Source organism: Labrus mixtus, chromosome 1 (genome assembly GCF_963584025.1).
Source record: "Labrus mixtus chromosome 1, fLabMix1.1, whole genome shotgun sequence".
NCBI classification, from domain to species: Eukaryota; Metazoa; Chordata; class Actinopteri; order Labriformes; family Labridae; genus Labrus; species Labrus mixtus.
Window position 1 is genome coordinate 18,881,892 of NC_083612.1, and position 13,285 is coordinate 18,895,176.

At 39.2% G+C, this 13,285-nt stretch overlaps 1 protein-coding gene across 1 annotated transcript in view; it reads left to right on the top strand.

Annotated features, from left to right (window-relative positions):
• Nucleotides 1–40: 40 nt before the first annotated feature.
• The window catches only part of mettl15 (methyltransferase 15, mitochondrial 12S rRNA N4-cytidine), a 47,726-nt gene continuing 34,481 nt past the window's right edge, over nucleotides 41–13,285 (top strand). Inside the window, exons 1-2 of the mRNA XM_061036715.1 lie at nucleotides 41–103; nucleotides 2,113–2,367. Coding sequence (XP_060892698.1) covers nucleotides 2,128–2,367 — 240 coding nt within the window. The 5' untranslated portion in view covers nucleotides 41–103; nucleotides 2,113–2,127. The remainder of the gene's footprint in view (nucleotides 104–2,112; nucleotides 2,368–13,285) is intronic.

Genomic DNA, 13,285 nt, shown 5'->3' on the forward strand with positions numbered 1-13,285 from the left:
CCTCTGTCGCAGCAGATTGGATGTGAGCGGACGTAACGGAGTGACGCAGTGACGCAGCGGACGTGCGGCCACAGAAGGCGGGGCTTCTCTCTGCTGCTCTACGGTAAGCTAGTTCACTTGCCTGAGATGTTGATACTGTTCTCCGGCACACTTCCAGTATAATTTCTGTATATCCGATGACACTGTTGTATCTCTATTGATGTATTCATCAATTCCCATTGTAATCAAACGCGTTAGCATTGACCACACTGTATGACTTAACTCATTTGTCCGCTGTGAAATGCTTAGCAACTTCTGACCATAAACAGCTACTACAAACACGTGCTGAACAGACTAGAGTAAGGTTACCAAACACTGCATAACACCGCCTATGATTAACATCCGTCTGCAACGAATTGCTATCCAAAACATACCCTTATCACCTTTGACAAGGCAAGTGTGTGCACTCGTCACTTTATTTTACGAGTGTAACCCACGTTCATTGTTGTTATATTTTTAACCTTAGCTCAGGGATTGGGCAACTTTGGTCACAGCAAGGGCCACATTCATTTAATTCTGACTGCCAGAGGGGCCAAATTGTAGGATACAAAAACGATTCCAATCAATTATGTCTCAAATTTAACTCAACATATACCAGTGATCAAATATTACTATGGACATATTTCTGGGTTCTATGATTTCATGGCAGGTTTTGTCATGTTTTCTTAATGTTTCCAATTAATTGATATATACAATTTGACCTGAGGGCCACCTTGAGGGTTGATTGGGGCTGCATGTGGCCCCCGGGCCGCCAGTTGCCCACCCCTTCCTTTAGCTAATAAGCTCAAGTAAAACTGCTTCATTCCCACAGTGTCTCTTGTGTGTTGCTTCCTCCAAGTCAGCGAACACTGGATTTGATGCGCTTCGTTTAATTGAAACATGTTTTCTAGTCCAAACTACGACTTGTGAAAAGAAATGCAATTTTGACCTCCAACCCACTCATGGCGTTAAGTAGCCATAGCAACAAAATAAGAGGAGGGGAAACCTTAGTCTGGGCACTTGGAAACAATACTCGCTCCTTAATAGTGACATAACCAACCAATCTTTTTATCCTAGGACCCACCTTGCAACCAATTTTATTACACTGATGGGGACACTAGAGGGTCACAACTGTTTAGTAGAACTATCTGTCATTAGATAAATGCCCCTTTTTTTCTGATGATTAACCCTTATGACTGTCAAAGGTGAAGACAGATAGAAATAATCAAGAAATGATTAATTGGTAATAGGTGTGTTGATTATCACAACTTTCAATCATTCATTTTCATCAGCTTTTTGGGGATTGGGATTGGTTACTTTACCCAAAAGATGCACATAAAACTAGGCCTATAATGTTATAATGGTAAGAGTTTATTTTGATTTCTGTATGAGAGAGTGAGAGCTGCGATGGCTCTGTCTAAATGCAATCATGCTTTGTCACTCAATATGTTTATTGCCACCTCTTCAAATAATGTATTTCCTTGCTGCCATTCAACATTTGCTTTGCATTCAAAAATTCCATGGACACACTTGATGAATTCCTTCATCTCCTGCACATATTTCTATTCTATTTGAACCATAGATCACAAACTGAACTGTAATCCTCAATACATCTTGTTGCCAGGAAACACCTGAATACCTATCTAACTTTGTGGCTCACATTAATGCCTGATGTGGGCAGTATTGTTCATGAAGAATGCAAATATACTGAACTTATCAGCTGTATTTGCTGTTATCCACATTTTTAGAGAAAATTTCAAAGCTACTTCGTACATTTTAATAATAAGATTGTTGAAATTTGTTCTCATGATTTTTACTGTATTTTAATATTCAAAATGATCTTTGCATTGTATGTACATGTTATATAACTGTATGTATTAATTCTTAATAATAACCATTCCCGATGATATCACAACACCTTCAGAATCTCATTGATTTTCAGAGCAGCAATCTTCGATTACTTGAAGCCCATTACTCTGTTAATATATATTTCAAACTACTTACTTATATCCATTAAGATTACAAACCCTACTTTTCTATATTTGTGTTTCTGTTGGTTTCCCCTTCATAACTTCACTCTAATTTTCTCCTCAGATCATTAGAAGGATAATGACTTTCCTCATGTCCTTGCACTCCAACCCAGTGCTTCGGAAAACAAATCTGGCTGTGTGGAGAGCATGCTGGAGGTCATGGAAGTCAAGATTGCACTCTTCTACAGTTTGTCCATCTTCTGGTCCTGGTCCACTAAACGGACCTGAAGAAGTGTCGCCTGTTTCATATGAAAATGCTCCTCACAATCCTGTCATGCTTAGAGAGGTGCTTCAATACTTAGACATCCAACACGGTCAGGTAAGATCAGATCTTTTGTATTTCTTGCATGATTTTTGAGGTACTGAGAGTTAATATCTAATTGCTTAAATCATTTTTGAAACATGTCAGCATTTCATACACACCGGTAAGCAAATATTCAAACAAAGGCAATTGGTGTAATTGTACTATTCTTGTTCCACTTTTTTTCAAAATGTTTTCTCCAATTGATCTATTTCCACATGCAAAAGCCCTTGAATGTCTGTTGGCAAATCTTATGTGTCAATGACTTAAATATCTAGGACTGACTGGCCTCACTGATATTAGCAAGTGATTAGGCCATATTTGTATTTAAGGCATTGTTATCTGGTTTGCCTTGGTTGCTGTGGTAATGCCTTAGGCATGCAAACTCATAATGAGAGGTGAAGACTATGGAGTCGGATCCCTGCTGGTTCCTTACAGTCACATGGAGATACAGTGTGATCTAAATAAAAATGTAGAATGTATGTTTCAATCAGAAACACTTTAAGGTACACTGTAAGGTGTACTGTAAACCTTGTTTAAAAATAATTTCCTCAAAGTCTGCCCTATAACATCTCAATAGTATCTCCTTTTCATCTGTGGATAACTGTTAGAAGCGACCGGTTTACTGACAAATATCCTGTTTACCGAGATGTTCTTTGCTAAGGTACAGATTGTCTTCTCACACCATATAACAACTTGTTGTTTTAAAAGCACACATGAACTGGACAGGGTGCCAGGAGCTTGGCTTTCGCTTAATGTATACTATCAAGACAGATGGGCATGAGTCAAAAGCCTTCTGGTGTGGCAGGCAGCATAGAAAGGGAAGTGATGCCCCCTCTCTATATAATGCATGGTCAAGACAGGTGGGGGCCGTGGGTCAACAACTTAGTCAGGAATTGCGCCACTGTAAGGTTGTTGGCAGGACACAGGGTGCTGCGTTGCTCCTGCCTGAACTTTAACACCTCGAAACTCCTCCGCTGTCCGCCCATTTGCCAACTGTCCCGAGACAGCTTGCCAATCAGATGCTATTAAAAACATTTTGATGGATTTTGTTTTTTTGCACTGTACATGCTGTGCACCTCACTTTGTGTGACGTACTGTGGAAATGTTGCATAGAAACACTAACGAGTCACGTTTTCAGTGTTGTTTCTATAACCATAGCCTTATAAGGCTGAATACTTTACATGTTTATATCTATGCTGAATTTTAACTCAATAACTGATAGGAGTAGGGCTTGACAGAGCTGCCATTTAAACTGTTACATTTGTGGTGGTTAAGTAATGGTGTCAATAACAGATCAGTTGCTGCGAGGAGAAAACACAACTCCCCCCAATGTCAGACAAATGTCCACTTAGATCACAGAGGGCGGTGAGATTAATCATGTGAATGGCTATTGTAGAATGATCACTAACATGTAATTGCTCTTGACAGCTGAAGCCGAGTATGAATGGAGTAGTTACACGATGATGGGTGTCAGAGCAAATGCTGCAGTTAAACCAGTGTGTGTAAATGGTGCCTCTCAGTGCCCTGCTGCCTCCCACACAGGACGCCTGGCTGTTCATGTGTACGCAGGTAGCTAATTTGCACTGTTAGCATAAACTCTGTTTTCATTGTTTTACAAAAAGCCATCATGCTTGTTGGAACTGGATTCATGGTTTGTTACATTTCTTCACAGAAAGCATAATATTCATGTAACAAAGAAGCACACAGCTCACCCCTAATTGACTTAAAGCTCCAATGCAATGAATTTGAGACTGTTTATTTGCTGGTTTAAGATTTTTCTTTTGACTGTGGAGCAGCACAGAAAGCAACATGAACATTACAATAGAATGCAGCCAACCACTGTGACTGCAACCTGTCTGCAACTCAAACATTCTCCTCATAGAGTCGCTGTGATTGGCTAACTCTGAATGATTTTGATTCAGACCTGACCACAATACTGTGTATCTGGTGATAACCTATAACTGTATGAGGTGATATTTGGACTTTTGAGTTAAATGTGTAGAAATTTAGTTGATGGGTTGTTATTAAATTTGGTAGAGGCAAGATTTTAATAACTTAGCTGGTAATTGGTCTGTTCCATTAACTTTCACTCTAGCGCCACCAACAGTCCAATTTTAGATAAGTCACTTTTATAATATTTGTAAAATATTGTCATATCCCCATTTTTTAAAGAATTAATCATTTAAATTGTCCGTCAGATGGAGGTGTTTGCAATTGCGAGTTGAACACGGTTTGAAATAATGTCAGTGAGAGAAGATGGGACCATACTAAAGAATTTACCAACCAAGAAGATGAGCTGAAAGTGTACAGCGCCAAACATCGCACAAAATGTTCAGAGAAATGGGCAGAACCTGCAAAATCTTAAATTTCAATGTCAAAGTCAAAAACCGTTGCTTAAGTGAAGTATTAAACTTTAATACTACCGTTAAGCAACACCAATAAATCCACATTTCTGAAGGTAAAGGTGGTCTTTTGTGAATGCTTCTATAAAACCTTCTCTTTAACTTGGCAATACTCGTGGTTAAGTAAAAGCGCTTTGCTGAAAAGGACGAAGCAAGAGGAGTCCTCCAGTGGCGCAGGCTTCTCGTGTAGAGGACCTCCTCTAGAATAGATTAATGAGCCATCAGCTTAGAGTCCAGGGGAAAAACCCTGTGCTGCTGTAGAAGGAGAATCGAGCTGCCTACTCTTTTAGTTCAGTCTCAACACACTCCCCCTTGTGGAATTAATCAGGCCGTAAGTGTTGAACCTACTCTTTTAGATCAATGTCTGAGTCTTTCAACAGTGAACTTATTTTGAGCAGGTATAGGCGAATATTTCATGTTGGTTGGTTAATTAAATTAGTAAGATTTTGGGCTTTTGTATCCTTGTCATTAAGTGATTTAAAATTTCCAACGACCATATGCTTGAAGATGGTATTACTACACTGAACGATTGACATAGTGTTATACAATTTTATTTTATTTTTGGCATTGGTGTGTGTTGCTAAGAGCTGAGGCTTAAGCCCCGCCTCCGCTCCAGCTCTTTTCCTGTTGTTACGTTGACTGAAAGTAAGGGTGAGACAGCATGGCGACCGCCATCGACGGGCTTCCAAAGCCCCCTACAATAACAGATGGGTGACATCACTCAGGCGTCGCCATTAATATACAGTCTTTGGTTTAAGTTCTGGGTCATCGTGTAAGAAACACAAGCTGTAATTCCTTCAAAGAAAGAAGCAGGTCGCCAATGTGGAGCTCGCACACCATAAATAGCATAAACAAGTCTAAACACAACTGGTGATGACAATGTAAATCTAGCACAAAAATACAGCAAACATGCAAACCACAAATCACAGGTGTGGTAGGGCACTGAACCACAGCAGACTTAGTCCAGTGCTGAATGCTTATTCCTCCTTATTTGTGGCTTATCTGGCTGGCTGTACTTCGGACACACGAAGAGACACTCTGTTCTATGGATAGAGGACCACAAAACACTCCACCAGCTGCTGCTTCTCAATTTATTTTCCTTTTTTTCAATTTTAGATACAGAGAGAAGGAGAGGCACTATACAGTTGTGTGACATGAAAGAGTCATCAAGCACTAACCATCTGTTTTTCATTCCCGCATTTTTACCTTGAAGGTGTGCTTTGTGGAAATTGGGTTAGGGTTAGAGTTGTTTTTTTTTTGGTGGTGGTGGGGGGTGTCTTTTATTTGTGTCCCTCATTAGACCGCTCATTTCAGATCAGGATCTTTTTTCTTTTCTTTTACCAGGTACAAAATGTTACCGGCTTTAATAGTGTGGCGTGAATAGAGTTAACATGATCTTGTCTTTTTAAATTAGTTTAAAGTCTTACAGCTGAATCTTTGGCCATCTGAGGTGAGAAACGACTCTCTAAGTGTACAGTACAGGGAGTACTGAGTATGTTTCTTCAAGACTCTTTTGAAACTTGAAATGTAAAAGAGAAAAACTCCATTGTACAGCCTCGAAGAAGCGATTTAGAATATTTAAGTATGTGTGGTATAAAATACCTTTCTGTGCATTGTAGGTGACGTTCAAAATGTGCACTATTTGGATAAATGGTCTGTTTTTGTGACTTCACCTGTATTTCCTAACTTTTATTCCCAGCGTCAGCCATAAGGTGAAGCGCTGTTGTGAGTACAAGCAAAGGGGTAATACGATCTTGTCTCTTCAAATTAGTTAAAAGCCTTGCAGGTGCTGTGTGGGCCACAAAGCTGAAGTCAAGACTGTCTTTAGGAGTAAATATGAAGTGAAGGGAGTCACAGTGGTTGAATTATGATGTTATTTTGCATACTTTCTTCTTGTAAAGAAAATGTAACACTGTGAAAACAGGTGCTTTATGAATTATGTTTATTTATTTTTGTTAAAGCCCTGAACATTTTTTCAGTGAATTTCTCCTATGACAGAAAATACCTTATTAAAGTTTTGTAGCTACTCCAAATCATATGGTGCACCTTATGAATATCCTAAGTCTTCACTGCAATCCATAATTCTGAATTTGTAACTTTAATTTCAGCTGTAATTTGTCGATTATGTGAGGGCACTAAAATGGTATTTTTAATTGTAGGTAGTTCGATATTCTTTAAAATAATTTTTTTTATTTTGCATTAATCTGAAAAGATATATTTAGATTGTTTTGTAGTCAATCCTTTGAAAGCAAAAAGTCTCATTGGACCATAAAAACATATCTGTCCTTTATATATATATTCACAATGAACATCATCTGTTTTGTCAAGAACAAGCTTCTTATATTGTTCTCTAACTTTTCTACTACAACCTCTTCTAGGCTTTAAATGAATTTTCTTTTTCTCTTTTTCTTCTTTACACTCCTTTTTTGGGAGCGCTGAGTAGTGAAAGAGGAGGCTGGTAAATAATTGATCCTTGTAATTAAACACTCCAGCCAGGGATGCTGGGGCTGATTGACGGCCAGATATTAGGCCCTTGTCTCGTAAGGTTGCAAGTTTAGTCTGAGGTTATCAGTGGCCAGAAGAGTCTTTCTCCCTCCCTGCCTCATTACTTTCATGAGTAGAACATTTCATAGTGGACTGGTGGGTGGGGGTGGTGTGAAGACAGTCTGGGACTTCATTAGCCAAATGGGGTGCCTCGGTCTGCAGAGCGCCAAACCGTTCAGCCCTGCTGAGCAGACAACCCAACTGTGGGTGCTTCAACACACCGTCCTGTGGAGTTGTTTTAGATCTTTCATCTGACTCATTCTTCGGCTGCAGGTTCACCTGAACAGCAGCTTGAACGTATAATGCAAGCCTGCCGGTGTATACCTGAGCAGATGGTGTCTATAATATATTTGCTCAAGTTACCCCTCTCCAAACTACGTATGTTTGGTAATCTGTCCAGTGTTACTAGATAGTGTTTAAAGTATTGTTTCTTCCATACTACACGACAGTATAATGTCTATCATACAGCAATTAGAAAGTAATCTTAGACCAAAAGCTTTCCATGAGTGCTGATAAGAGATTACAACATCAATGAGACTTTAAAGTATTGGTGTCACTCGGCCTCAGGTGTTCTGAATCATGTTAATAACCCTTACTGCAGTTTAGGTTCCTCAAGCTGGTACCGCAGAATCGCACAGTCACCAAAAGAACTGCATACAAACTCTAATATATTGGATGTATGATAATGAAAAGACGGATAAATGTTTAAAATCCAAAGTACTTTGTCTGCTGTAACATGCTGGCACCCGAGAGTGTAGGAAAATGTTTATCATGTGCCCTTTTTACGACTACATGCCGCTAATAAAACTGTTGTATAAAAGCAATATCACACTCAAGGTTGTGTTGTACTGTATAACAGCACAGCAGTGATTAAGTCATTGGAACTAAATCACAGGCCAAGTTCTGTATATTAAACTATTATTTAGTACAACCGCACCTTTTGTGAGATATTGCATAATTAAAACTTACAGCAACAGTATGTAGGAATTTGATTTGGTGCACTTTGGCGCCTACTGAAGGTCTCAGCGTGCAACTGCGCTGTCGTAAGAAACGCATAGTGCTGTTACACCTATCCCTCTTAGACAACATAAATCTCTTTGCAAACAGAGGGTAAAAAGTCAGCAAAGACATTGTAAGAAGTCAAAGAACCATGTCGACTGACTAAGTACAGTAATATTACCGTAGTTTGCGCAAATATTACTCTGCAAGCGGCCAACTGTTAGCTAACTTTTTGGCATTTGTTGGGGTATTTATTTGTATGCAAGCCTGAGAAAGGACTTGGGTCACTTACTGAGTAAAGCTGCTAACCATGAGACAACGAAGACACGGATAACGATACAGCCTAACATTACTTTGCAATCTGTTGAATAATATCTGCAGGGATGTACACTCTGCTGTCGGATTGTTGTTTTTTGTCCAGGCGTCTTGCTCAGTCAACTCTTCTTGGCTTCATCCGTCACCTTACTCTTCCTCTGCGCCTCAGCTGTGGTTCAAACAGCCAATACTGTTAAAACAGTACTAAAAAGGGCTAACTTTCTTCTTTTTTAAAACTGAAGGCTGTAAAGCCATACGCACTTCTTGTGAGTTGATTGCTTCCCACTGCCAGAGTTACATAGTGCAGTAAACAGGCGATCTGGCCACACTGTGGACAGGAGCGAGACGCCATTCTCCCTGTTGAAGGTCATTGCGCTATTACATAGACCTTAGAAACTACTATTGCAGTTCAAGGTGGAAAAGTTACATACTGTTGCTGTAAATGTACTCTACTAAATTCTCAAATGTTGCACTTCATTACTGTTTGGTTGACTTTGCCATAACAGTATTGACTCCATGTTGTGTCTGCGTATGTCTGTCATGCCTCCTTTACAACTGAGGCTTTCACATAACATCATATTACAGAGAACATGACACAAGGGGTACACTGGAAAGGCAGAGTTTGCTGCTACAGCATCCATTACTGAGAGTTTTATTTGCATATCATTTTAACATCTATTATTTAAATTGTATAACTCAATGCTCACATGCTACCAATATTGCTAAGCAAAGTAGAAATACACTGGAACCTGTACTCTATGCTAAAGTGATACAATTATAGCAGGTTTTATTACAATATTTACATTTGTTCCTGGTGTGTGCGTGTGGGTATGCTAATCAGATACATGCCCTGTGGACAGCTGGATTTAGATGACTCATTCCTGCATCACATCTTCAATCAGTGTTTGTGTGAGGTCCAACTACATTATCTCAGTGGTCTTTCTTTGCAATATGTTCAGGATAATTGGATAACAAAACATTGTCATTAAGTCGTGTTTCATTTTATCACTGTAACAGTTCATTTTCATTATTATTATTTTTCGATAGAAAGCTTTTTAATATGTCTTCGTACTATCATGTTAGAGAATATGAAAATGAACTGATGGCAACAAATACCTTTTGTTAGCCGATTTAGACTGGCCAAAATTTTTATTTATCCTTAATGTTCATAAATATTTAGATAATCCGGTGTTACTATTTGGTAATATTTGGTAAAACAAAAGAAGAAAAAGAAGAAATTTCATTTTATTGCACTGCACCACTTGAATAATTGTTCTTTGGTTGAAGCCAAAGCTTGACTCATTGTGGGACTTTCTCAGTTGGTCTCAACATTGGTGCATTTTGATATCTTGCTCTAGTAATTATCATGCTATATATTGAGGATGGTACAAACTATTGATACTGCAATGTATCATCTTCCTGAGTCTTGTGATACAATAATTGAATTGCTGGTGCCAAATAACCATTAAAAAAGGTGCTCTGAACAGATTTCCCTGCTAATATGAGTTACGCGTCACTTTTCCATGACTCCTCACAGTGGAACTTATAACATGAATAAGGGTACTTTAATCGGAAGGTAATTGGCCAAAAAAGGAGTTGACAGTGGAATAAAAGAAAAAGGAGAAGACGGCAAGTTTATGTCAGACAGGGGGAAAAAAAAGTACTTAAGAGATGAATCATGATAAGAGGTGAAACTGACATCAAATAGCTGTGAATAAAACATTAATCCTGCACTTAATGCAGTATTATATTCCTCAGTTAATCAGATATGATGTATCATTATACAGTATGATTGTCTTGCAATATATCAATTATTGCAGACTGTTTTAGGATATGAGCATTGTCATGGGCGGCATAGTGTATCATATGGTATGGTATTGTCAAATTGTATTTGAAAGCACTCTCTGATACAGCTGGAGATGCAATGATTAGAGATTTTGATGGTATGATTATAGTATTAGAAATAATCACGGTTTCACAATTGTCATGCATAAACTATTTCACAACAATACTTCAACAGCACTTTTACCAGGCTGCCGTATTGTTAGCACTAAAGATGCATGGCAATGTGCATCTAAGCTGTGCTGTGAATGAAAGTGTCCTGATCGAAACACAACTTTAGTTTTAAGTCATCCAGGGGGCAGTCCATTTCACCAAAGCAATTTCTGAACATGCAGATTGCAAATAGTGGCAACATCACAATCCCTTATTGTTCTCAAATTGTAGATAAATCTTTCTTAAATGTTGACTTGGACTTCTATACCACTCAAAGTGCTCCTTAAGTGTTCTGACTTTCTCGTATGCTCTTTGTTTTCATAATTCAAACCGCTCAAAATCAGCATGATGGAATCATTTAATGATGTTAAATGATAGCCTACATGTAGAGAAATGGGCCCGCAGCTTGACTTGGTACAGTCAGTGTCACCGAGCAAGTTTGAGTGTCAGCCAGTCAAATACAAGCAAGTTACAGTCAAATGTGTTGTTCAACTTCTAAGCACATCGCTGAGATGGAGTAGAACATGTTTGTCAGTTGCAATCACCTTCCTTATTTACAACATGGCTCTTGTAGCCAATTTAAACTGAGGGGTTAAAGTTTAAAACAGGTAGAATTTACACCAAATATGATTCTTCTCAGCATGTGCTCCCTCATCTAAATAATCTTTATTAAACTGCTGTTGTACCTCTATGATAACGGTCGGCTGCAGTGACCTTCTCTGTGTAACCAGCATTATCCATATTCCCAGCAGCATCCAGATAAAGTGCTGTTGTTCTCAGCTGGTGTGCTCCCACTCCTTGCCTACTTTGTTTCCTGACTAATTTGGCGAGGAAGAGCATGTCCGCTCGACACTACATGACACTGCTGACCTAAGCCAGTGACATAAGTTTCCTAGCTTCCTTCTCACTGTTCCTACACAGTGTCCACCTCCACAGTTTTAACCAGTGTGGCCTTGATCAGTCTTGCTGGCCTCATATAAGCTATATATTAGAAACCTTGTGTAAAAACCACTTATTAAACACACGCTTGGTTCTTCTCAGACAATGGCCTTGATCAATTTCTATTCAAGAATGTTAGGGGAAGCCTTTCTGAGGACTTTTGCATGGATTCTCATATTCATTTCCACATGGCGGATCACGTTGTCTTGTCAGTACACAACTCTTTAAAATTATGCACAGACCAGATGTGCACTGGCTCACAACGCCTTCATCTCTTGATGATGAGAATCTGAAGGACGAATACTCACACTGGTAGCTGTGCCAGATGTAGTATATGTTAGCTTCACTGTTTCAAGAGCATCTTGCAGCTAATCAGCCGTTACACACAGTTACATACCCTCCAGGTAGCCGTAGGCTCCTGAGAATGACTATAACCCCCCCCCCCCATAGGCTAAAAAGATAGATGTTAGGGGCTGAGGGCCGGAGCTGGCTTATAGTCATTTGTCCCAGACAGCTAAAAGTCTGATCTTTGGTCATTTCCTCCTTAACAGTCTGCATCCCTTTGCCAGCCCCTCAGGCTTTAACTTAGTGATGGACAATATCAGCACATAGATAGTGAGACAACTGAAATGTTCCATCCATAAATGATGTCTTGACTCTTGATATCCTGCTTTCAGATTTATAAATTGATGGCAAAATCTGTGATTGGTTGAATCTTTTCTTGAGACATTCCATAAGACATTTATGGTCTCTTCCAAACCCGAAAACTGTTGATATGTACAAAATACCCAAGTGGATGGTATATTGCAACTATATTTCAATTCTCACTGATTAGAAACTATTATAACAGCCCATTGACACTGAGGCAATCAATTAGGATAACACACACTGGTATGCCATGTAGTATAGTCTTCAGCTTTATCTGCACCGAAATAAGTAGTACAAATCATTGGTGATAAAACCAGTCATGGAAAGGCTAAATGCAACTTCATCAGCACATAGGGCTGCAACACGCAGACCTGCCCCTCCCCCAAGCCAACTCCACTGTCCCCCACCCCATTCCCTAGTTCCTTTCATTTCATGTCATTGTGTCAACCCAGTCTACAAACTACTGGAAGCATCTTCTTAAATGCCTCTAGATGTCCTTTCCCTCTTACCAAGCCTGTCACCACGAGGCCTTCATTTAGCTTGACTCGTCTTTGCACTCCCTAATGGACTTGGCCCTGTTCTTCTTTTGTCTTCCTTTAGTACCATGAAATTCACCTTCAGGAGAGGAAGCCCTCTTTCCTGATGCCTCTTTACATTCTGTGAATCTAGTTAGATGATCCCACCCCCTCTTGTCGCTTTCTTTCGGGGCTTTATATAGTTTGCATTGTTTCCTCGGCACTATTGACAGTAGTGTCACACTTAAGAGAAATCCTTCGGAGCTGTAAAGAAGAGCAATGAAGCAAGTAATCATTTTTGAATAGATTCACCGCATCATTTTTGACCTTATTTCTTGTTTCCGGTTAAAACAAAGAAACAGCCTTTTGGCATTTATGTCACAGTTTGTAGCATTTCCTTTCCACTGGATGTTAGTAGTCTATATTTTGTTTTTGAACAAATATATAATCACTTGAGAATAACAACATAAGAGGTCAGACAACCAGATTGAAAACAAGATGTATTCACTGTCACTAGAGACGATGCTATTGATAGAAAAACAGCATTGGGAGTTTGTACGGCCTAAAGCTGCTTAT